This window comes from Mobula hypostoma, chromosome 9 (genome assembly GCF_963921235.1).
Source record: "Mobula hypostoma chromosome 9, sMobHyp1.1, whole genome shotgun sequence".
In the NCBI taxonomy this organism is placed as follows: domain Eukaryota; kingdom Metazoa; phylum Chordata; class Chondrichthyes; order Myliobatiformes; family Myliobatidae; genus Mobula; species Mobula hypostoma.
Window position 1 is genome coordinate 1,095,082 of NC_086105.1, and position 26,338 is coordinate 1,121,419.

The window sequence follows — 26,338 nt, forward strand, 5'->3', positions numbered from 1 at the left end:
GTGTCATTACCCAATACTCGATACACTGAGGGAACTCACCCTCAGTCAGTGTCCAGAGGGAACTCACCCTCGGTCAGTGTCACTACCCGATACACGATACACTGAGGGAACTCACCCTCGGTCAGTGTCACTACCCGATACTCGATACACTGAGGGAACTCACCCTCGGTCAGTGTTACTACCCGATACTTGATACACTGAGGGAACTCACCCTCGGTCAGTGTCATTACCCAATACTCGATACACTGAGGGAACTCACCCTCAGTCAGTGTCCAGAGGGAACTCACCCTCGGTCAGTGTCACTACCCGATACACGATACACTGAGGGAACTCACCCTCGGTCAGTGTCACTACCCGATACTCGATACACTGAGGGAACTCACCCTCGGTCAGTGTTACTACCCGATACTTGATACACTGAGGGAACTCACCCTCGGTCAGTGTCATTACCCAATACTCGATACACTGAGGGAACTCACCCTCAGTCAGTGTCCAGAGGGAACTCACCCTCGGTCAGTGTCACTACCCGATACACGATACACTGAGGGAACTCACCCTCGGTCAGTGTCACTACCCGATACTCGATACACTGAGGGAACTCACCCTCGGTCAGTGTTACTACCCGATACTCGATACACTGAGGGAACTCACCCTCGGTCAGTGTCCAGAGGGATCTCACCCTCGGTCAGTGTCACTACCCGATACACGATACACTGAGGGAACTCACCCTCGGTCTATGTCACTACCCGATACTCGATACACTGAGGGAACTCACCCTCGGTCAGTGTTACTACCCGATATTCGATACACTTAGGGATCTCACCCTCGGTCAGTGTCACTACCCGATACTCGATACACTGAGGGAACTCACCCTCAGTCAGTGTCCAGAGGGAACTCACCCTCGGTCAGTGTCACTACCCGATTCTCGATACACTGAGGGAAGTCACCCTCGGTCAGTGTCACTACCCGATACTCGATACCCTGAGGGATCTCATGCTCAGTCAGTGTCCAGAGGGAACTCACCCTCGGTCAGTGTCACTACCCGATACTCGATACACTGAGGGAACTTACCCTCGGTCAGTGTCACTACCCGATACTCGATACACTGAGGGAACTCACCCTCGATCAGTGTCCAGAGGGAACTCACCCTCAGTCAGTGTCACTACCGATACTCAATACACTGAGGGAACTCACCTTCGGTCAGTGTCACTACCCAATACTCGATCACTGAGGGATCTCACCCTCGGTCAGTATCACTACCCGATACATCGAGGGAACTCACCCTCAGTGTCCACTACCTCATACCCGACACACTGAGGGAACTCACCCTCGGTCAGTGTCACTACCCGATACTCGATACACTGAGGGATCTCACCCTCGGTCAGTATCACTACCTGATACACTGAGGGAACTCACCCTCGGTCAGTGTCCAGAGGGAACTCACCCTCGGTCAGTGTCACTACCCGATACTCGATACACTGAGGGAACTCACCCTCGGTCAGTGTCACTACCCGATACTCGATAAGCTGAGGGAACTCACACTCCGTCAGTGTCACTACCCGATACTCGATACACTGACGGAACTCACCCTCGGTCAGTGTCACTACCCGATACTCGATAAACTGAGGGAACTCACACTCCGTCAGTGTCACTACCCGATACTCGATACACTGAGGGAACTCACCCTCGGTCAGTGTCACTACCCGATACTCGATACACTGAGGGAACTCACCCTCGGTCAGTGTCACTACCCGATACTCGATACACTGAGGGAACTCACCCTCGGTCAGTGTCACTACCCGATACTCGATACTCTGAGGGAACTCACCCTCGGTCAGTGTCACTACCTGATACTCGATACACTGAGGGAACTCACCCTCGATCAGTGTCCAGAGGGAACTCACCCTCAGTCAGTGTCACTACCCGATACTCGATACACTGAGGGAACTCACCCTCAGTCAGTGTCACTACCCGATACTCGATACACTGAGGGAACTCACCCTCGGTCAGTGTCACTACCCGATACTCGATACCCTGAGGGATCTCACCCTCGGTCAGTGTCCAGAGGGAACTCACCCTCAGTCAGTGTCACTACCCGATACTCGATCACTGAGGGATCTCACCCTCAGTCAGTATCACTACCCGACACACTGAGGGAACTCACCCTCGGTCAGCGTCACTACCCGATACTCGATACACTGAGGGAACTCACCCTCGGTCAGTGTCACTACCCGATACTTGATACACTGAAGGAATTCACCCTCGGTCAGTGTCACTACCCAATACTTGATACACTGAGGCAACTCACCCTCCGTCAGTGTCACTACCCGATACTCGATACACTGAGGGAACTCACCCTCGGTCAGTGTCACTACCCGATACTTGATACACTGAGGGAATTCACCCTCGGTCAGTGTCCAGAGGGAACTCACCCTCAGTCAGTGTCACTACCGATACTCGATACACTGAGGGTACTCACCCTCGGTCAGTGTCACTACCCGATACTCGATACCCTGAGGGATCTCACCCTCGGTCAGTGTCACTACCCGATACTCGATCACTGAGGGATCTCACCCTCGGTCAGTATCACTACCCGATACATCGAGGGGACTCACTCTCAGTGTCCACTACCTCATACCCGACACACTGAGGGAACTCACCCTCAGTCAGTGTCACTACCCGATACACGATACACTGAGGGATCTCACCCTCGGTCAGTATCACTACCCGATACACTGAGGGTACTCACCCTCGGTCAGTGTCACTACCCGATACTTGATACACTGAGGGAATTCACCCTCGGTCAGTGTCCAGAGGGAACTCACCCTCAGTCAGTGTCACTACCGATACTCGATACACTGAGGGTACTCACCCTCGGTCAGTGTCACTACCCGATACTCGATACCCTGAGGGATCTCACCCTCGGTCAGTGTCACTACCCGATACTCGATCACTGAGGGATCTCACCCTCGGTCAGTATCACTACCCGATACATCGAGGGGACTCACTCTCAGTGTCCACTACCTCATACCCGACACACTGAGGGAACTCACCCTCAGTCAGTGTCACTACCCGATACACTGAGGGATCTCACCCTCGGTCAGTATCACTACCCGATACACTGAGGGTACTCACCCTCGGTCAGTGTCCAGAGGGAACTCACCTTCGATCAGTGTCACTACCCGATACTCGATACACTGAGGGATCTCACCCTCGGTCAGTATCACTACCTGATACACTGAGGGAACTCACCCTCGGTCAGTGTCCAGAAGGAACTCACCTTCGATCAGTGTCACTACCCGATACTCGATACACTGAGGGATCTCACCCTCAGTCAGTATCACTACCCGATACACTGAGGGAACTCACCCTCGGTCAGTGTCACTAACTGATACTCGATACACTGAGGGAACTCACACTCCATCAGTGTCACTACCCGATACTCGATACACTGAGGGAACTCACCCTCGGTCAGTGTCACTACCCGATACTCGACACACTGAGGGATCTCACCCTCGGTCAGTGTCCAGAGGGAACTCATCCTCAGTCAGTGTCACTACCCGATACTCAATACACTGAGGGAACTCACACTCCATCAGTCTCCACTGAGGGATCTCACCCTCGGTCAGTGTCCGCTGAGGGATCTCACCCTCGGTCAGTGTCACTACACGATACTCGATACACTGAGGGAACTCACACTCCGTCAGTCTTCACTGAGGGATCTCACCCTCGGTCAGTGTCCGCTGAGGGATCTCACCCTCGGTCAGTGTCACTACACGATACACTGCTGGAACTCACCCGGTCTACTCCAACTAACAGTCTCAAGGACGATGAGGGTAACAGAGGGTCTTTCCTCCAATTCATTCAGCACCAGTTGGAAATCTAACACCAGTCACTGGTCACTGGGTTTAATTCCTGGACATAGAAACATAGAAAATAGGTGCAGGAGTAGGCAATTCAGCCCTTCGAGCCTGCACCACCATTCCGTACGATCATGGCTGATCATCCAACTCAGAACCCTGTACAGAGAAACTTCAGCTGAAGAACTGCAGGGCTTTGAGGCTTAGGGTCACACTGCCTTCTCATGGCCTACGTGTACTTAGAAACATAGAGTGAAATGTGTTATTTATTTTAACGACCAGCATCTCTGTGGAGGTACTGGGGGCTGTCACTCATTCCCGTGCCAATCTCGCATATCCATAGTGTTCGGCAGAACACAAAAGCAAGAGTTGGTGTTCATTGTTCACGATCGAATCCGGGCATTTTCTGTGTTTCTCTTGTGATAATAGTTCATACTCTGTTTACAGGTCTGTTAACGTGGAGGTTGCTAGGTTCTTTATTGCTCAGGACGCCAAGTGTTACAGAGAGAAGGCAGGAGAAAGGGGTTGTGGGGATAATATATCAGCCTTGATGAAATGGTGGGGTAGACTCTATAGCTCTCCTATACCTAACGATATTATTATTAACACAAACAACAGGAATTCTGCAGATGCTGGAAATTCAAGCAACACACATCAAAGTTGCTGGTGAACGCAGCAGGCCAGGCAGCATCTCTAGGAAGAGGTACAGTCGACGTTTCAGGCCGAGACCCTTCGTCAGGACTAACTGAAGAGCCGAAGAAATTACAGATGGGGAGCAGTGAGAGATGGTATTATTATTAACGCAGTTTCTCAGAACCTGAGTGATTACTGTTCTGATCAGGAGGGGCCATTGTTCGCCCAGTTAAAAGGAATCACAAGGCTATAAGACCATAAGATATAAAAGCAGAAATAGGCCATTTGGCCCATCGAGTCTACTCTGCCATTTCATCATGGCTGATCCATTTTCCCTCAGCCACAATCTCCTGCCTTCTCCCCGTAACCCTTCATGCCCCGACCAGTCAAGAATACATCAATCTCTGCCTTAAAGATACATAAAGACTTGGCCACCACAGCTGCCTGTGGCAACCAATTCCATGGATTTCACAGATTCCTCCTCATCTCCATTCTAAAAGATGCCCCTCTATTATGAAGCTGTGTCCTCTGGTCTTAGACTCTCCCACCATAGGAAACATCCTCTCCACATCCACTCTATCAAGGCCTTTCACCATTTACTAGGTTTCAAGAGGTCACCCCTCATTCTTCTGAATTCTAGTGAATATAGGCCCAGAGCCATCAAACCCTCTTCACGCAACAAACCATTAAAACCTACAGAGGTACAGAGGAGATGTCAGGGCTAAGTTTTTTTTACGCAGAGAGTGGTGAGTGCTTGGAGTGGGCTGCCGGTGACGGTGGTGGAGGCGAAAATGATAGGATCTTTTAAGAGACTCCTGGATAGGTACATGGAGCTTAGAAAAATAGAGGGCTATGAGTAAGCCTAGGTAGTTCTAGGGTAAGGACATGTTCAGCACAGCTTTGTGGGCCGAAGGGCCTGTATTGTGCTGTAGGTTTTCTATGTTTCTAACCTGGAATCATTCTCGTATACCTCCTTTAACTCCTCTCCAGTTTCAGCACATCCTTTCTCATGTAAAGGGCCCAAAACTGCTCACAATACTCCCAAGTGAGGCCCCACCAGTGCTTTATGAAGTTCAACGTTACATCCTTGTTTCTATATTTTAGTCCCCTTGAAATGATTATTAACATTGCATTTGCCTTCCTCACCACAGACTCAACCTACAAAATAACCTTTAGGGAATCCTGCACAAGGACTCCCATGTCCCTTTGATCCTCAGGTTTTTGAATTTCCTCTCCATTTAGAAAATTGTCAACCCTTCCATTTCTTCTATTGAAGTGCATGACCATACACTTCCTCACACCATTCCATCGGTCACTTCTTTGTCCATCCTCCTAATCTAACTGTCCTTCTGTAATTTCTCTACTCGCTCAAAACTACCTGCCCCTCCACCTATTTTCATATCGCCTTCAAACTTTGCAACAAATCCATCAATTCCACCATCCAAATCACTGACATATAATGTGAGAAGAATTGATCCCAACACAGACCCCTGTGGAACACTGATAAGTCACCAGCAGCCAGTCAGAAAAGGCTCCCTTTATTCCCACTCTTTGCCTCCTGCCAATCAGCCACTGCTCCATCCACGCTAGAATTTTTCCTGTAACACCATGGGCTTGTAGCTTGTTAAGGAGCCTCATGTGTGGCACGTTGTCAAAGATATTATAAAATCCAAGTACACAACATCAACTGATTCTCCTTTGTCTATCCTGCTTGTTATTTCCTCAAAGATTTGTCAGGCAAGATTTTCCCTACAGGAAACCATGCTGACTGCGGCCTATTATTTCACGAGCTTCCAAGTACCCTGACACCTCATCCTTAATCATTGGCTCCAACTTCTTCCCAACCACTGAGGTCAGAAACTGGCCTATAGTTTCCTTTCTTCTGCCTATCTCCCTTCCTCAAAATTGAAGTATATTTGCAATTTTCCAGTCTTCCAGAATCTAGTGATTCTTGAAAGATCATTATTAATGCCTCTGCGATCTCTTCAGCCACCTCTTTCAGAACTCTGGCGTGTAGTCCATCTGGTCCTGGTGATGTATCTACCTTCAGACCTTTCAGTTTCCCAAGAACCTTCTCTCTAGTTATGGTAACTTCACTCATTTCATGACCCCATCACCCGGAAGTTCCGCCATACTGCTAGTGTCCTCGACAGTGAAGGCTGGTGCAAAATATTTATCCTGTTCGCTCACCATTTCGTTGTCCCCCATTATCACCTCTCCAGCATCGATTTTCACTTTTGCCTGTCTTGTGCACTTAATGTATCTGAAGAAACTTTTTGTATCCTGTTTAATACTATTGGCTAGCTTACTTTCCCATTCCATTTTTACCTTCTTAATGACTTCTCGTTAGCCATGGTTGTATCACTGTAGATGTTGGACTTCTTGTTACTGCGTGAGGTTGGGGAAGGTGGTTTCACAGACACTGAACGACTCGCTGCTGTTCGCGCTCTTTGAACCTGCTGCACCCCGACCCCAGTGTGTCAGCACAGCACCTCCTGAAGCTGGCTCGCCAAGGGTCCTTAGATTCAGCTCTCCTCTACCTGGTGGTTTCTAGCAGGGGGTTTATTTTTCATATGTTTTAAATTAATTCATAATCTACAACATATAAAAAACTTACTGGAATGCGGAACTGGTTATGTCTGCCTTCTTTTGCCGTTTTACAGTCTGGATTTGGGCAAAGGTTTTTGAAGTTTACAGGATTTTAACTGTTGGTAATAAAGAATTTTAAGATCATTTGTGATCAAGTCATAATACTTTAAAAAAAAATTGTCCACTGTTACCGACCAGAAGTGGCATCACGTGTCTCAGTCGAAGCAGCGGAGAGCATCTGGTACAAACTGATCACAGCGCCGGACGTTAGAGCTTGTGGTCACCGCTGCCCTCTAGTGGCGAGTCGTCCGCAACGCAGCGTGGAACCGCGGGTTTCATCCACGGGGAGCGCAGGAGCACGTACCCAGTCACTCACTTACTCACACACTCCGGGAGGGTAGTGATATCTAAGACCCTCAGTGACATTTGTAAGTACTGGCTGCAGTTTGAAGTTATACTGGTGACAGAGCCACCCTGAACAGATGGAAGACTTCATTCACCAATCGGCATTTCAGCCTCAATCACTGCCCCGACATCTCTGGGACACCCCACACTAAATCCCACAAGTTGCTGCTTTCCCATGCGCAGACAGAACATTAGTAGGTATGACAAGAAGAGGAGGCCATTGGCCTACTGGGACCTCCCCAGATCCCAGCAGAACAGGCCCATCATCTCATTCACCTTCCCACATTCCCACAATTGCCCCAGATTTTGCCCCTCAGCCACGCACCGAGCTGTGCGAGTCTGGGATGTGGAGGGTTCTGGAGTGGTCATGAGGTTAGGGTTAGGGTAAACTTCACACAGCCAGCAGCAGACGCAGGGTTCTGAGTACCTGTGCCACAACGTGTAACTAAACTCCAGATAAAAACCCATAAACCACCTCAGATGACATCCATTCTCTCCAGTTTTATCACTGGTGCCGTGGGGAAGAATTTCAATCTGAGTTCCCCAGTCCCTCCATTCCCCAAGGGCTCCGTTCCCCAGTCCCTCCATTCCCCAGGATCTCCGTTCCCCAGTCCCTCCATTCCTCAGTCCCACCGTTCCCTGGGGTCTCCATTCCCTAGTCCCTCTATTCTCCAGGGTCTCCGTTCCCCAGTCCCTCCATTCCCCAGGATCTCCGTTCCCCAGTCCCTCCCTTCCCCAGTCCCTCCATTCCCCAGTTCTTCCATTCCCCACTCCCTCTGTTCCCCAGTCCCTCCATTCCCCACTCCCTCCGTTCCCCAGAGTCTCCATTTCCCAAGGGCTCCCTTCCCCAGTCCCTCCGTTCCCCAGTCCCACTGTTCCCCGGGGTCTCCATTCCCCAGGGTCTCCATTCCCCAGGGTCTCCATTCCCCAGTCCCACCGTTCCCCCGGGTCTCCATTCCCCAGGGTCTCTGTTCCCCAGTCCCTCCATTCCCCAAGAGCTCCCTTCCCCAGTCCCTCCATTCCCCAGGGTCTCCATTCTCCAGGGTCTCCATTCTCTGGGTCTCCATTCCCCAGGGTCTCCATTCCCCGAGGCCTCCATTCCCCAGGGTCTCCATTCTCCAGGGTCTCCGTTCCCCAGTCCCTCCCCTCCCTTCCCCAGTCCCTCTATTCCCCAGGGGCTTCGTTCCCCAAGGTCTCCGTTCCCCAAAGTCTCCGTTCCCCAGGGTCTCCGTTCCCCAGGGTCTCCGTTCTCCAGGGTCTCCGTTCCCCAGTCCCTCCGTTCCCCAAGGTCTCCGTTCCCCAGGGTCTCCATTCTCCAGGGTCTCCGTTCCCCAGTCCCTCCATTCCCCAGGGTCTCCGTTCCCCAGTCCCACCGTTCCCCCGGGTCTCCATTCCCCAGGGTCTCTGTTCCCCAGGGTCTCCGTTCCCCAGTCCCTCCGTTCCACAATCCCTCCATTCCCCAGTCCCTCCATTCCCCAAGAGCTCCCTTCCCCAGTCCCTCCATTCCCCAGGGTCTCCGTTCCCCAGTCCCTCCGTTCTCCGAGGTCTCCATTCCCCAGGGTCTCCATTCTCCAGGGTCTCCGTTTCCCAGGGTCTCCATTCCCCAGTCCCTCCGTTCCCCGAGGTCTCCATTCCCCAGGGTCTCCATTCTCCAGGGTCTCCATTCTCCAGGGTCTCCGTTCCCCAAGAGCTCCCTTCCCCAGTCCCTCTATTCCCCAGGGGCTTTGTTCCCCAAGGTCTCCATTCCCCAGGGTCTCCGTTCTTCAGGGTCTCTGTTCCCCAGGGTCTCCGTTCCCCAGGGTCTCTGTTCTCCAGGGTCTCCGTTCTCCAGGGTCTCCGTTCCCCGGTCCCTCTATTCCTCGGACCTCCCTGGGACAACCATCCACTATGACCTGGTCTCATTAATTCTCACATTAATGAGGTTAAGTTCTACCTGTCCTATTTGCCAGCTGTCAGAGGGAAGAATTCGATTGACCTAAAGGCCAACACAACATGGTGGGCCGAATGGCCTGTACTTTGTCTACCTTCTATATTGTACATGCTAATGCTATGCTGACTGTGCCCGATCAGCCCGTCTTTCCAAATGTGCTTAAGTTAGGTACAGGGGAGAGGGTTAACCAGGGACTGGGGGCAGGTGGACAGGGGTGAGGGATGGGTCAGGTCTCAGGGGTTGCGGGAGAGAGACCATGGGACTGTTGTGGATGGGGTCATGGAAGTGGTGCAGTTGAACAACACGAAACAGGAATAAACAAATTGCCCCTACGTTCAGTGCTTCGTTCCCACTTCTCAACGGTGACCTTTATTTCACTTTATGGAGGGATTCTGACCTGTTCAGACGCAGAGAGGGTCAGGGTGGGATTTCTGGCTCACGCACACCCAGCCTCAGACCAGAGACTCGGGGCTGGAGGCACCAGGCTCCTTCAACGCTGGTGCTGGGCGGAGATACAGGAGGAGTTTCAGAGGGATTCGGGTCAGGTGATGATTCAGAAGGATCAGGGGTTCCGGGTGGATGTGGAGTTTCGGGTTGTTCTGAGAGGGTGTTAAGGTGTTTGGGGTGAAGAGATTGAAACCCCAGGCTCTGTGTCTGAAGGCTGACTCCGGGGTAGGTTGGAGTTGGGAACGACGGAGTGAGAGAAGATCTCATTATCTGTGACCACGACCCTGAGAATGGGGTAATGGTGGGTGCTGTGGGGTGGACCAGCTCAGGGACTCTGCAAGAGGAATGCCGGGGAGTTGTGTGTGAAGAATACAATGATTTCAAGCCAGGCCTAGAGTGCAGACAGAGCAAGGAGCAGCTGGCCCGTGTAATAGCTGGAAGTGATCAGACATGGACTGTGGGGGACTGGGAACTCAAAGATGTGGTTGGACAGGATGATGTTGGAGGTGGCGAGAATGATGGCTCCAGCCACCGCACACCAGCTGTGGCACTGGTGAGTATTCTTCCACCAAGCCAAGGCCCTCCAGATCATCAGCAAGATGGACAGTATGTAGGCAAGCACCACTGGCTGGGAAACAGCCTGGACCGCGGGAGAGGCCAGGTAATACACGGCCCCAGCCACCACACAGGTTAGTGCCCCCAGGCGCTTGTGGTCTACCTTCAACCCAAACGCCACAGCAAAGAGGCAGTAGGCAATCCCAGAGGCAAGGACACCATGGGTGAAGCAGTGTTCCTCGTAGAGCTGGCAGACATCACCTGCCGAGAGAAACCCTGACATTATCCTGTGTCAATTGACAATCAGATATACACAAACCCTTTCTAAAGGTGAGCAGCAGATAGAGGGAAAGACAGATAAAGATAGAGATATAGAGTTAGAGAGATAGAGACAGAAAGAGATAGAGAGAGAAAGAGAGGCAGAGAGGTGGAGGGAGAGATGGGGAGAGAGAGAGAGGGATGGCGAAAGGGAGAGAGGGATGGGAGAGGTGGATTCTAAGAATACGAAGACTCTTATGTCCCTTTGTACCTCTGATTTTTGAATTTTCTCTGCATTTAGAAAATAATCCATGCCTTTATTCCTTCTATCAAAGTACACTTCCATAACTGTATACCATTTGCTACTTCTTTGCCCATTCCCCCAATCTGCCAAAGTCCATCTGCAGGTTTCCTGTTCTCTCAACACTACCTGCCCCTCCACCTATCCTCATATTGTCTGCAAAAAGCCACCAATTCCGTCATCCAAATTACTGACATTAAATGTGAAAAGAAGCGGTCCCAACACCGACCCCTGTGGAACACCACTAGTCACCAGCAGCCAAATAGATAGCCTCCTTTATTCACATTCTTTGCCTCCTGCCACCAGCCAATCTTCTATCCAAGCTAAGACCATAAGACCATAAGACATAGGAGCAGAATTAGGCCATCTGGCCCATTGAGTCTGCTTCACCTTTCAATCACGGCTGATCTTTTTTTTTATCTCCTCCTCAACCCCAGTTCCTAGCCTTCTCCCCGTAGCCTTCTCCCCATGTTGCCATGTCGAATCAAGCACATATCAATCTCTGCCTTAAATACACCCAACAACCTGGCCTCCACAGCTGCATGTTGCAACAAATTCCACAAATTCACCACCCTTTGGCTAAAGAAGTTTCTTTGCATTTCTGTTTTGAAAGGGCGCCTTTCTATTCTGAAGCTGTGCCCCCTTGTCCTAGACTCTCCCACCATGGGAAACATCCTTTCCACATCTACTCTGTCTAGGCCTTTCAACATTCGAAAGGTTTCAATGAGATCCCCCCTCATCCTTCTGAATTCCGAGTACAGGCCCACAGCCATCAAATGTTCCTTGTATAATAACCCTTTCATTCCCCAAATCATCCTTGTGAACCTCCTCTCCAATGCCAGCACATCTTTTCTAAGATGAGGGGCCCAAAACAGTTCACAGTACTCAAGGTGAGGCCTCACCAGTACCTTATAAAGTCTCAGCATCACATCCCTGCTCTTGTATTCTAGACCTCTTGAAATGAATACTAACATGGCATTTGCCTTCCTCACCACCAACCCAACCGGCAAGTTAACCTTCAGGGTGTTCTGCACAAGGACTCCCAAGTCCCTCTGCATCTCAGATTCCTGGATTTTCTCCCCATTTAGAAAAGAGTCCGCACATTTGTTTCTACTACCAAAGTGCATGACCATGCATTTTCCAACACTGTATTTCATTTGTCACTTTCTTGCCCGTTCTCCTAATCTGTCTAAGACCTTCTGCATCCTACCTGTTTCCTCAACACTACCTGCCCTCTCCACCAATCTTCATATCATCTGCAAACTTGGCAACTAATCCATCTATTCCAACATCTGAATCATTTATATACAACATAAAAAGAAGTGGTCCCAACACCATCCCCTGCAGAACACCACTAGTCGCTGGCAGCCAACCAGAAAAGGATCCTTTTATTCCCACTCACAGCCTCCTACCAATCAGCCAATGCCCTAAACATGTTAGTAACTTTCCTGTAATACTTTCCTCTTAACAGTAACTTTCGTCTTAACTTTGTAAGCCGTCTCATGTGTGGCACCTTGTCAAAGGCTTTCCAAAAATCCAGGTAAACAACATGCACTGACTCTCCTTTGTCTATCCTGCTTGTTCCCAGTGTAGGAATGGCTAATATGAAAGGGCATCATTTCAAGCTATAGAGTGGATGTCAGAGTAATTCTTTACACAGAGAGGGATGGGTGTGTGGAACACTCTGCCAGGGGTGTTTCTGTGCTGTGGTTTCTATGGTTTCTATGGGTGGTGGAAGAGGCAGATACATTGGGGACATTTAAGAAACTCTCAGATAGGCACATGGATGATAGAAAAATGGAAGGTTTTGTAGGAGAGAGGGTAAGATTGACCATAGAATAGTTTAAAAAGTTGGGACAATATCGTAGGCAAAGGCCTGTTCTGTGTTCGATATTCCAAATCTCCAAAACTGTCCAGCCATAGCTAGTAAAAGAACTTTTCCAAGGAAGCAGCTTTTAAAATTCCCTGCAACAACAATGAATCAAGGGGATTGGGAAATTTCAGAATTCAGCAAAAGAGGCCAAAGGGATTAATAAATAAAGAGAATGTAAAATAAAGAACTTATTTAACAATAAACATTAATATTGGGAACAAAACACATCTATATATTTTTAAAATTAGATGCTTCATCAAGCATTAATACGGGTACCATACAGAGAGACTGTATAGACAAGAACAAGACTGAAAATTCCCGGGACTGATGACCTGCATCCAAAGATTTTGAAGGTGGTGGCAATGGAAATATTGGGAATTCTTCTAGAACTGCACAGATTCCAGAATTGCCCCCACATGTTGGAAGGAAGCAAATGTAAACCCAATATTTTGATCTACTTCCTTAATTAAAAAAACTATTTCTTACTGTAATTTGACAGTTTTTTATTATTATGTATTGCGATGTACTGCTGCCACAAAACAACACATTTCATGGCATATGTCAGTGATTCAGATGAGCGATGGTAGGAGAGTTGTCAGTGGGAAATTGCAGAATTTATTATAAAGGAGCAAAGGAAAACAATTATCATTGAGCAGAGGCAAAGGGGATCAATGTGGCTGACAAATCAGCAGATGAGGATAACAGTAATACACAGGGGCTTTCAGATGGCCTTCCATCCCTGTAATTCCGGCCCAAGGTCCCTCAAGTGATTGTTTAAAGTTGGAGCACCTCCTACAGATGGAGAGTGGCCAACGTAACTACAGCTCTTAAAAGAGGAAGCGGGGGATGCAGTATTTTAGAGAGCAGTGTACCTGACAACAGGCAGTGAGCCTAATGACAGACAGTGTACCTGACAACAGGCAGTGAGCCTGATGACAGACAGCGTACCTGACAACAGGCAGTGAGCCTAATGACAGACAGTGTACCTGACAACAGGCAGTGAGCCTGATGACAGACAGTGTACCTGACAACAGGCAGTGAGCCTGATGACAGACAGTGTACCTGACAACCAGCAGTGAGAGGGAAAATGGATCAGCCATGATGAAATGGTGTAGCAGACTCAATGGGCCAAATGGCCTAATTCTGCTCCTATATCTTGTAGTCTTACGGTCCAAGTATTGAAATGTCACATGATTACTTCAACAGATCCTGTTTTCTATCTGGCAGAAGAAGTGAACAGGAACTAATTTATGTGTCAAAAAGGCAAAAATCAAGATCGAAGATTGACACCTAATACATATATACATAATACATATACCTTTAGAACAATGTCAATATCAGAGCAGTAAAATGCTTTTTATTTTAAATTTTTTAAAACAGATAGCAGTGGAAACAGCGGGTGGTTTGTGAATCTGTGCAATTTCTCGATTAGTCAGGATGTCAAAGGTTACTGGAAAAAGGCAGGAGAAGTGGTTAAGAAGGAAAATAAATCAGCCATGATGGAATGGTGAAGTAGACGATGGGCTGAATGGCCTAATTCTGCTCCTATATCTTATGGTCTTAATATGGGCTGCAAAGGTCGGAGTGTTGGGTGGGAACCAACAATTAGGAGCAGAGGCTGCGGAATATAGCTCTGGCCAGGTAACGGCTTACCTCCAGCATTACCAAAAGGCCTTCAAAGTCATGTTACCTGCCAACTGGTAACTCACCTGCAGCAGCAAAGCCCATAGCTACTGCCAGCCTGAAGGAGAAGTCATTTCCATGCTGTTGCTCCAGGATCAGAATGATGAGGACCAGGACGGGCAGACACTTGAGGAAGACCTTCAGCTGGTCTGGCGGTTGCTCTGGTAACCCGTACTCATACCTGACCACCAGAGCCAATGCATATGGCACCAGCATCTACAGTCAGAAAGAAGCGTCAGTAACCAACATGGAACAGCGCAGCACAGGAACCTCCAACAGGAGGCCAACTTAAACAACATCCATATTCCTCAATCCCCTCCTCTCCTTGAATCCAAATGTCTCATAAACAGCCATTGTAACTCAATGTACACAACTCCTCTCTCTCACCAACCAAACTTCACCTTAACTCAGAGATAATCTGCTGTCACCTCCTTTATGTGGGCAGATTGGAGAGGAGTGGGGACAGATCAGGGAGGGAGGGGCTGACTGCAGGGTGGGGACAGATCAGGGAGGGAGGGGCTGACTTCAGGATTATCAGGGTAGTCCAGTCCTGATGGAGGGTCTTGGCCCAAATCATTGACTGTTTACTCTTTTCCACAGATTCTCCCCAGCCTGCTGAGTTCCTCCAGCATTTCGTTTGTGTTGCTTTTGATTTCCAGCTTCTGCAGATTTTTCTGTGTTTGTCACCCTTATTCTCCTACATTCCAAGGAATAGAGACCAAGCCGTGCCAACTTCTCCCTATAACTGAGACCCCTGAGTCCTGACAACATGCCCGTAAGTCTTACCTGCATCCCTTCCAGTTTAAGTCATCTTTCCTGTAAGAGGGTGACCTAAACTCTACATAATACTCCATGTGCAGCCTCACCACTGACTTGCCCAACATAAACACGACGTTCCGATCCCTCTCCTCAATGTAAACACGATATTCCGATCCCTGTCCTTAATGTAAACACGACGTTCCGATCCCTATCCTCAATGTAAACACGACGTTCCGATCCCTGTCCTCAATGTAAACACGACGTTCCGATCCCTCTCCTCAATGTAAACACGACGTTCCGATCCCTGTCCTCAATGTAAACACGACGTTCCCATCCCTCTCCTCAATGTAAACACGACGTTCCCATCCCTATCCTCAATGTAAACACGACGTTCCCATCCCTGTCCTCAATGTAAACACGACGTTCCGATCCCTGTCCTCAATGTAAACACGACGTTCCGATCCCTGTCCTCAATGTAAACACGACGTTCCCATCCCTGTCCTCAATGTAAACACGACGTTCCCATCCCTCTCCTCAATGTAAACACGACGTTCCGATCCCTGTCCTCAATGTAAACACGACGTTCCGATCCCTCTCCTCAATGTAAACACGACGTTCCCATCCCTCTCCTCAATGTAAACACGACGTTCCCATCCCTGTCCTCAATGTAAACACGACGTTCCGATCCCTGTCCTCAATGTAAACACGACGTTCCGATCCCTCTCCTCAATGTAAACACGACGTTCCGATCCCTCTCCTCAATGTAAACACGACGTTCCCATCCCTGTCCTCAATGTAAACACGACGTTCCGATCCCTCTCCTCAACGTAAACACGACGTTCCGATCCCTATCCTCAATGTAAACACGACGTTCTGATCCCTCTCCTCAATGTAAACATGACGTTCCAATTCCTATACTCAATGCCATGATTGATGAAGATTACTGTGCTAAAAGCCTTTTGTATTATCCAGTCTACCTATAATGCCACTTTCAACAAAATATGCACTGTAACCCCAAGGTCCCGCTCTTCTGTTAGTCCTTAGTGCCCCACCTTTCACAGTACAAGTTATATACTGGTCCGATGGAATCCAAGAGAGCTGGTGAGGTGGCTTCAAAACTGGCCCAGGAAGCAAAGGAGGGGCTTTCACTCAGGGCCACTACCCACTACCCGAATAGAAAAGGGAGCAGCTGGTTGCTACAGCAAAAAAGGGCATTGGCCAGCAACCAATTGGTGTTGGGGATTGATCAGTCAGAGCAAATTAAAGGAAGGCATGGGCAAGTGCTGCGGCCATTGTCTTAGCGGCTGTCGTCTGAGTGGGCAGAATCAGACTGGTGATCTTAAGGCTTTAGCTCTTCGAGGCTTCAGAGAAGGCTGAAGAGTAGAGGCTAGTGACTAGTAGCATGTCACAAGGTGTATGGTTGGGACCCTTGTCAACATTATCTGTATAAATAACTCTAGGAAGCTTCCTCTCCACATCCTTTCAATAGGTCTTGCAATATATTTCATAGGTTTCAGTGCGATCGCCCCTTATTCTTCTCAACTCCAGCCAGTAGTATTTAGAGTATCAGTACAGGACTTGGAGAATATAGGGATGTGGGAAGAGGGAAAATGGAACTGATTTTCTTAATATCCAGAAATCTACCCATCTCTACATCGGAAGTTTTCAGAAGAAGGTATTTCACTCAGGCCTACTGCCCGAGAACAAAAGGGAGCAGTGGGTCACTCTGGTGAGGAAGTGCATCGCGTAGTAACCAATCTGTGTTGGGGATTGATCAGTCAGAGCAAATTAAAGGAAGGCGGGGCAAGTGCAGCGGCCGTCGTCTGAGTGGACAGAGAGTGGGGAATTTGAGGCTTTAGCTCTTCGAGGATTCAGAGAGGCTTCAATCAGAGAAAGCAAAGAAACTCTAGGTTAAGTTTTTTTTTCCCTTCCCTTCTTTATATCTGTAGAGATGCCAGGCAGGATAGTGGAAAGCCCCTCTTGCAGGATGTGGGAAGGCAGGGAGACCTCCAGTATCCCTGACAACTAGAACTGCGAGAAGTGCATCCAGCTGCAGCTTCTAACAATCCACAGTTCAGGAGTTGGAGCTGGAACTGCACTGAACACCCAGATCCCACCGAACACCCAGGTCTCACCCAACACCCAGATCCCACCGAACACCCAGGTCCCACCCAACAGCCAGATCCCACCCAACACCTAGGTCCCACCGAACACCCAGATCCCATCGAACACCCAGATCCCACCCACCACCCAGATCCAACCGGACACCCGGGTTCCACCGAACACCGAGGTTCCACCGTACACCGAGATCCCACCGTACACCGAGATCCCACCGAACACCCAGGTTCCACCGAACACCGAGATCCCACCGAACACCCAGATCCCAATGAACACCCAGGTCCCACCGAACACTCAGGTCCCACCGAACACCCAGATCCCACCGAACACCCAGATCCCACCGGACACCCAGTTCCAACCGGACACCCAGGTCCCACTGAACACCCAGGTCCCTTTGAAAATCCAGGTCCTTTTGGGTACTTACAGTTCCCAACTCTCACCTTTTGAAAGTATACAATAATTCAGTTTATTTCCTGCCAAACTGGATGAGTTCACATTTGGTATGGACAGATGGAGTTACACTGCACTGAAACAGGCCCTTCAGATTTATGTCAACCCAGCAGCCCATCAGAGTCAGTCCCACTTGCCTGTATTTGACCCATAACCTGAAACCATTCCTGTCTGTGTTCCTGTCCAAGTGTCCTGAGGTGTTGTCGAGGTGCCTGACTCAACTACTTCCTCTGGCACCTTGACGGTGTTGTAACCACTCTCTGGGTGGGAAAAAATCCCCAGGACCTATTAAGTCCCCCACCCACCCCCATGTCTGACCCTAGGAGAGGACTGGCCACCCACGTTACCAATCCCCAGTCTGATTGCACACTCCCTCAACTTTCCACAATTCTGTCACCACAAGTCGCTCCCATCTCCACCCCACTCCCTCCCTCCTTCCCTCTCTTCCCTATCCCGCTCCTCCATCTCTTCACCAATCTGCTCCCCCTGTCCCTCCCTCCACCACCCCACTCCCTCCCTCCTCCACCCCACTCCCTCCCTCCTCCAACTCGCCCCTCTCTCTCTTCCCCACCCTACTCTTTCCCTCCCTTCCTTCATCATCCCGCTCCTCCATCTCTTCATCAATCTGCTCCCTCCGACCCTCCTTTCCATCTTCACCTTGCTCCCTCCCTCCCTTCTCCACCCCACTCACTCCCTCCCTCCGTTCTCCTCCCCACCCCGACCCCTCTCCCTCCTTCCTCCACCCGGCTCCCTGTTCTGCACCCACCCCGACGTCTCTCTCCACCCCCGTGCCGTTCCCTCCAGCGCACGGCTCCCGCTCCCTGCCGTCGTTTGAGCGAAACCGGGCCGGTACGGAACGCGTACAGTGAGGGTCGGGAGCCGCAGTGCGGGGGATCGTCTCCCTGGTGATTGTTGAAGTCTGGGGCTGGGATTTACGCGCCCACCCCGCCCGGAGCTGGACGCCTCAGCCCGATGGGTGCAGGCGGGCCCTGGATTACACCGCCCGGTCCGGCCCGACCCACCTGCTGCAGCTTCATTGCCGCCGCTCGGTCCCGCAGGGGTTTGGGGGGGACACCGTTCCCAGGGCGACGGTGCGGCAGCCTCAACAGAGACACCCCCGTTGAGACTGCGTCACTGAACCGATTGAGCGGCGGCGTGGCAGCTATGGGCTTAGGCGTTTGGATGTGGAGAGGATGTTTCCTCTGGTGATGGAGTCGAGGGCCAGAAAGCACAGCCTTGGAATAGAGGGACGTCCATTTAGAACAGAGATGAGGAGTTATTTCTTTACCAGCGGGCTGTGAAACTGAGTTCGTTGCCGCAAGACGACGTGGCCAAGTCATTGGGCATATTTAAAGCGGAGGTTGATGGTTCTTGATCAGTGAGGGCATCAAAGGTTACGGGGAGAAGGCAGGAGAAAAGGGTTGAGAAGAAAAATAAATCAGCTATGTTGGAATGCTGGAGCAGACTCGACGGGCCGAATGGTCTACTTCTGCTCCAGTCTTATGGGTCAGTGATTTGGGGAGGACCATGACACCATTTATCAGCTTCCTGCTCTTTGTGATGTCCACCTCTCATTTGAGAGCAGGCACTGACCGCAGACGGTCACTCCCACAACAGAAGGCAGCGTGTACAGTACAGGCACCCACAGTGAACACTGCAGTTCAGAAAGAGATCCCGAGATGGTAGTGTGTCCAACACCAATGGCCATTCTTCCTGCTCTGTAACCACTTCCAGTCCGCAGAACCAACTCTCCAACACCACCTGCCGTCATCAAGGAAATTCACAAGCTGATCACCCAAATTGTACATTCCTCTCAATTAATGTCAAGGTTTTATCTGGGAAACAATTTAAATGTTTAAAATATGTCTTAAGTAGTAAAATAGTGACCATGTCTGTACACAAATCATTACTGCGTAGAGCTAGACCCTTCCAGTATTCACCTATGGTATGGAGTTAGTACTGCCAGTTCACAACTATCCTCGAGAAGGCGGCTGGGCGGTGAACCACCATGACTGCAGTCCTCTTGGTAAAGGTGCTCCTAACAGTGATGGCAGGGAGCATGTTCCAGGATTCGGATCCACTGACAATGAAGGAACAGCGATGTATTTGCAAGAAGCGGTTAGTCGTGTCTTTATAGGTAGAATCACTGCCATGGCTGTACTGAATTCACCTTTATCCTAAGGCAATGTGAAACTACACAGGAATAGTCATGGTCTAAGTTTATTGTACATGCACCAGAGCATTACACAAAGCATTTATTTGTAAAATAAAATAAAACTAAATAATTCATATGAATAATTTTCTTTGACCAAAACTGTCTAAGCTGTATCCAGCACCAAGGGTCTGAATGGCTCGTGTTGAGGTGACCATTGCTATTGAGGCCAGGACTCCATGGCAACATCTGTCAGACTGCCAGCTGTAGAACCAGCAGCTGGGGAACACCACGGTGCAGCAACTTGTAATCGCTCACTGGATCCAAAGGCAGTGTTCACTAAGAAACAGAACAAAAAGGAGAACACTGTCAGATTCTGGTGACTGAACCTCGAGAACACACACATTCCTCATGCATTATTGGAATCAGATTTACAAACAGGATGGAGGAGAGGGAGAGGCTGAGAATTTCACATTCCACGCTCCAGAAGGAAGCAGCTGGCCGGGGCAATAACTTTGTGATGATTTAATACACACGTTAACCAGCACTAGTTAATAACCGATCTTTCCCAGTTAGCACAAAGAATCTGGAGACAGGGTTACATGAAGAGTTAACGCAATACAATCTAACACAGAAATCCGCAGTAGAGTGGATTCTCAAAAACTTTTGAATGGAAGCTTCACAGAAAGTGTGAACTTGTATTCCGATCATCCCATAACCAAACACACACTTCCTTCAAATCACAGAATTGAAAAATGGTGCAACATTGCTGCTCGTCCCATCCGCCCTTGACAGGTATCTCTGAATTGTTCCCCTTTTAATCCCATTTCACTTTTCTTACACTACAATTCATCCAATTCCTTTTTAAAGGTTTGCATTGAATTGGTTGCCAGATTACAACCATGTGCTGTGGGGAGCAATATAGTATCTTCTCCATTCTCGCTGTTTAGCAATCATTCTAATATCCTGGTTATCAAATCTTCTCCAGTGCATACTTAAAGTAATATAAAGACTCACTGTCCTGTCTGTTAAAATTAAATTTGCCACCCGCCGATACTCTCTCCCATGGTAGACCCTTTGCTCCAAACCGCTTCCTTGGTGTCCTTTCCCAGCTAAAGAAACCACCTGCCCTCCCATCAAATGTCACAGTAGCTCAGTGATTAGTGTGATCAGGGTTCAGAGTTTAATCCTGACATCCTCTGTAAGAAGTCTCTGCACATCCTCCCCGTGGCATGTGAGTTTTCTCCAGGTGCTCCAGTTTCCTTCCACAGTCCAAAGATGTACTGGTAGGTTAACTGGTCATTGTAAATTGTCCTGTGATTGAGTTATGGTTAATTGAATTGAATGGACGTTATTTCTTACATTCTTCACATACATGAGTAAATATCTTAAGCTCTTCGCCTAAATGTGCAATGTGCAATCATATTAATTTATAATAATTTATTATAACTAGAACAGTCTCAAATCACTAAAATCAGCATGAGTTAATCAGTCTGATGGCCTGGTGGAAGAAGCTGTCCCGGAGCCTATTGGTCCTGGCTTTTATGCTGTGGTACCGTTTCCTGGGTGGTAACAGCTAGAATAGATTGTGGTTGGGGTGACTCGGGTCTCCAATGACCCTTCGGGCCCTTTTTTCACACCTGTCTTTGTAAATGTCCTGAATCATGGGAAGTTCACATCTACAGATGCGCTGGGCTGTCCACACCACTCTCTACAGAGTCCTGCAATTAAGGGAGGTACAGTTCCCATACCAGGCAGTGATGCAGTCAGTCAGGATGCTCCCAATTGTGCCCCTGTAGAAAGTTCTTAGGATTTGGGGGCCCAAACCAAACTTTCTCAACTGTCTGAGGTGAATGAGGCGTTGTTGTGCCTTTTTCACCTCACAGTTGGTGTGTACAGACCACGTAAGGTCCTCGGTGATGTGGATGCAGATGCCGAGGAACTTAAAGCTGTTTATCCTCTCGACCCCAGATCGACTGATGTCAATAGGGGTTAGCCTGTCCTCCTCCTGTAATCGATGTGGCTGGCACGGCTCGAGGGGCCTATTCTACGCTGTATCTCTAAATGACACACATTCCGACCAGGAGGTCAGCTCCATCCATCTGGGAGCAGGACCTCAGTGAACCATTACCTGCTGACACAGTGCTGATATCCCAGGTACGGAGACCTCCCTTCTGTCCCCCAAACGAGTAGATGAACGGCGAGTCTGGACAGCAGGCAACACAGAACACCACACCCTGAAATCACACACAGACAAGGTCATCAGATAGACATTAGTGACGCAAAATACAAAAACCAATCCCTAACTCACCGAATACCCTCTCTGCCACCTTCACAACCACATCACAATCAACAGCTCTGTATCCCAGCAGTATCAGGTATACATCCTGAACTCCACTGTCTGTATCCAAGGTGCATCATAGATAGACTTCCTAACTCCACTATCTGCGTCCATGGTCTATCACAGATAGACATCCTGAACTCTACTGTGTCTATAGTCTATCATAGACAGACATCCTGAACTGGACGGTCCATGTCCAAGGTTCATCAGACACATCTGAAACTCCACTGTCCATGTCCAAGATCCATCATAGATTGACATTCTGAAATCAACAGGAAATAGAAAATGCATACCAAAAGGGCAATGTTACAATAGTCATGCAGGAGTTCAATATGCAGGTAGATTGGGAAAATCAGGTTAGTGCTGGATCCCAAGAGGGGGAATTTCTAGAATGCCTACAAGATGGCTTTTTAGAGCAATTTGTGATTGAACCCACTAGGGGATCATCTATTCTAGATTGGGTTTTGTGCAATGAACCAGAATTGATTAGAGCTTGAAGTAAAAGGAGGCAAATGATCAAAATGTGTTTGAGTTCACCCTGAAATTTGAGAAGGAGAACCTAAAGTCAGATGCATCAGTATTACGGTGGCATAAAGGGAATTATGGAGGCATGAAAGAGGAGTTGGTCAAAACTGTTTGGAAAAGAACACTGGCAAGGATGACGGCAGAGCAGCAATGGCTGGAATTTCTAGAAGCCATTTGGAAGGGACAGGATATATACATTCCAAAGAAATATTCTAAAGGGAAGAAGCCACAGCTGTGGCTAGGCTAACAAGAGAGGTCACAGCCAACATAAAAGCCAGAGAGCAAAATTTAGTGGGAAGTTAAAAGATTGGGAAACTTTTAAAAACCAACACAAGGCCACTACAAAAGTCATGGAAGTAAAGATGAACTACAAGAGTGAGCTAGCCAATAATATTAAGAGGATACCAAAAGTTTCTTCAGATACACAAAGTGTAAAAGAGAGGCGTGACTGGATATTGGACTGCTGGAAAACGAAGCTGGAGAGGTAGTAATGGGGGAGAAGGAAATGGCAGATGAACTGATGAAGTATTTTGCATCAATCTTCACTGTGGAAGACACTAGCAATATGGTGGAAGTTCCAGAGTGTCAAGGGTCAGAAGTGTGTGAAGTTACCATTAGTAGTCAGAAGGTTATTGGGAAACTGAAAGGTCTGAAAGTAGATAAGTCACCTGGACATGATGGTGTACACCCCACGGCTCTAAAAGAGGTGGCTGAAGAGATTGTGGAGGCATTAGTAATAATCTTTGTTAAGGATGTGGTTTTGCAGTACTTGGAGGCACATGATAAAATAGGATGTGGTCTGCATGGTTTCTGCAAGGGCAAATTTTACTTGACAAATCTGTTGGAAATCTTTGAAGAAATAACAAGCAGGATAGACAAAGAAGAATCGCTTGATGTTGTGTACTTGGATTTTCAGAAGGCCTTTGACAAAGTGCCACACATAAGGCTGCTTAACAAGTTAAGAGCCCATGGTATTACAGGAAATATTCTAGCGCGGATAAAGCAGTGACTGATTGACAGGGGGCACAGAGTGGGAATATAGAGAACCTTTTCTGGTTGGCTGCCAGTGACTAGTGGTGTTCCACGGGGGTCTGTGTTGGGACCGATTCTTTTTACGCTATGTGTCAATGACTTGGATGAAAGATCAGGACTCCTGATGAAGGGTTCTGGCCCGAAACGTTCACTGATCGTTTCCACGGATGCTGCCCGACCTACTGACTTCCTCCAGCGTGTTGTGAGTGAACTTATGGCTTTGTTGCAAAGTTCGCGGGTGATACAAAGATAGATGGAGGTGCAGGTTTGAGGTAGTAGAGACTACAGAAGGACTTAAGAGAGATTAGGAGAATGGGCAAAGAACTGGCAGATGGAATACAATGTCAGGTAGTGTATGGCCATGCACTTTGGTAGCAGAAATAAAAGGGTAGTTAATTTTCTAAGTGGAGAAAAAATTCAAAAATCTGAGACACAAAGGAACTGGAGTCCTTGTACAGGATTCACTAAAGGTTAATTTGCAGGTTGAGTCCATGATGAGGAAGGCAAATGTGATATTAGCATTCATTTCGAAAGGACTAAAATATAAAAGCAAAGATGTAATGTTGAGGCTTTATAAAGCACTGATGAGGCCTCACTTGGATTACTGAGAGCAATTTTTGGGCCCCTTATCCTAGAGGGGTGTCCTTTTAGAATGGAAGTGAGGAGGAATTTCTTTAGCCAGAGAGTGATGAATCTGTGGAATTCTTTGCCACAGGCTGCTGGGGAGGCTGTCTTTATGTATACTTAAGGCAGAGGTTGATAGATTCTTGATTGGTTTGGACATGAAGGGAAACGGAGAAGGCAGGAGATTGGGCTGAGGAAGAATGGATCAGGTATGATGAAATGGCAGAGCAGACTCGATGTACCAAATGACCTAATCCTGCTCCTATATCTCATGGTCTAAATCCATTGTCTGTGTCCAAGGTCCATCATAAAGACAGTAGTGACCTCCATTGTCCATGTCAGTGAGGATAGGTATCTATCCTCACCACCTCCCAGTGAAGCAAATCCTTGGTTTTAAAGTTCTCAACACACGGTTAAATCCCTCCCTGTGGCATTGACTGTCTTCAACCCAGTTATCCCACACCTCCATTTGCCTCTGGTTTTGACCTTCCTAGATCTACCTTGCTATTCCCCTGTCACACTACTTATTTATTTTTGTAACTTACTGAAGTTTTCTGGGTTCCTTAAGGTTGTCATAGCTGGCTTTGAGGGGGGTGGGTGGGCTGGGGGTGGTGGTGGTTAGTGGAAATAAGCTCCCACTACCTATTAAATGCTCACAATGGTGTGCTTCTCAAATAGCCTCTGACAACCAAGTCTAGCTCCTGGCCTTCATGTGTAGCTTAGCTTCTAAGCCTGGCAGAACCACTTCTACTGACAGAAGTGGAGCAAAGATGGGTTACTACTACAAGGATAACTCATCTCAAATCTCCAATGGCTTGCGCATAGACCCACTGAAGGAGAAGGCTTCAGAAGTAAACCCCAAGCAAAACTCTGGAGCTGGAATTCCTAAGATCATCCTACATTGAGTTCAATGCTGACTGGCAACTCCTGCAACACTGCTAGTGCCAAACTGTATCCGTCTTGATCATTCCTTCGGATTCGTCAGCTATACGGAGAAGAGGAGCCTGCTGCATGGGCAACAGCTTGCTCTCCATATCGTACTGTCCCGATTCACGAACATGTAGACAGCTGGGACACAATATCCATGGTTGATCCCGACCAACGGGGGCCTCAGTAGTTTTCTTGCATTACACTGCTACCACAAAAGAACAAATTTCACAACATATGTCACTGAGAATAAATTTAATTCTAATTCTCCATAACTCCACCTGTGGTGCCGGTACCTGCAAATTCCCTCCTAAACCTGTTTCCTTGTAATCTCTCTCTTTACTGGATCATAGAACAGTACAATACAGGAAGCTACCAAGTCTGTGTTCACAATTAAGCCGATTTAAACTAATGTCACCTGCCTGCACATTCCCTGCTTATTTTATGCACCTGGCTAAATGCCTCTTAAGATTATTGTTGCGCCTGCTTCCACCACCTCCCCTGGCAATCAGACACAGGGACCTAGCATGTGGCCTTGCAAATTTTCTTTTAAATTCCTTATCAAATGCTTTCTAGTATTTGACATTTCCACCCCAGGATAACGACTCCCATAGTTTTATAAACTTCTACAGCCAGCATCTTTTTTCCAGGGTAGAAGTGTCTAATACCAGACGGCATATATTTAAGGTGAGGGGGGGTAATTTCAAAGGGTAACTATTTAACACAGAGAGTGGTTGGTGCTTGGAATACGTGGTGGTAGAGACATATATATTGGAGACTTTTAAGGGATGTTTAGATAGGTACATGAATGCAAGGGAAATTAAAGGATACAGTCATTGCGTAGGCAGAAGAGATCAGTTTAGTTAGTCATTTGAT

General features: G+C 48.4%; 2 protein-coding genes across 2 annotated transcripts in view; both read right to left on the minus strand.

The window, feature by feature from the left end:
* Nucleotides 1-10,255: 10,255 nt before the first annotated feature.
* On the minus strand, nt 10,256-14,750 carry LOC134352214 (lysoplasmalogenase TMEM86A-like). Its single transcript, XM_063059508.1, has 2 exons — nt 14,561-14,750; nt 10,256-10,680 (listed from the first exon to the last, which is right to left on the minus strand). Exons 1-2 carry the CDS (start codon nt 14,748-14,750, stop codon nt 10,256-10,258), a joined length of 615 nt encoding a protein of 204 aa, XP_062915578.1.
* A 5,297-nt stretch (nt 14,751-20,047) lies between these two features.
* pwp1 (PWP1 homolog, endonuclein) overlaps nt 20,048-26,338 on the minus strand; it is a 35,763-nt gene continuing 29,472 nt past the window's right edge. Inside the window, exons 14-15 of the mRNA XM_063057551.1 lie at nt 22,145-22,250; nt 20,048-20,352 (exon numbers count right to left, since the gene is read on the minus strand). Of these exons, the coding sequence (XP_062913621.1) occupies nt 20,234-20,352; nt 22,145-22,250 (225 nt within the window). The 3' untranslated portion in view covers nt 20,048-20,233. The remainder of the gene's footprint in view (nt 20,353-22,144; nt 22,251-26,338) is intronic.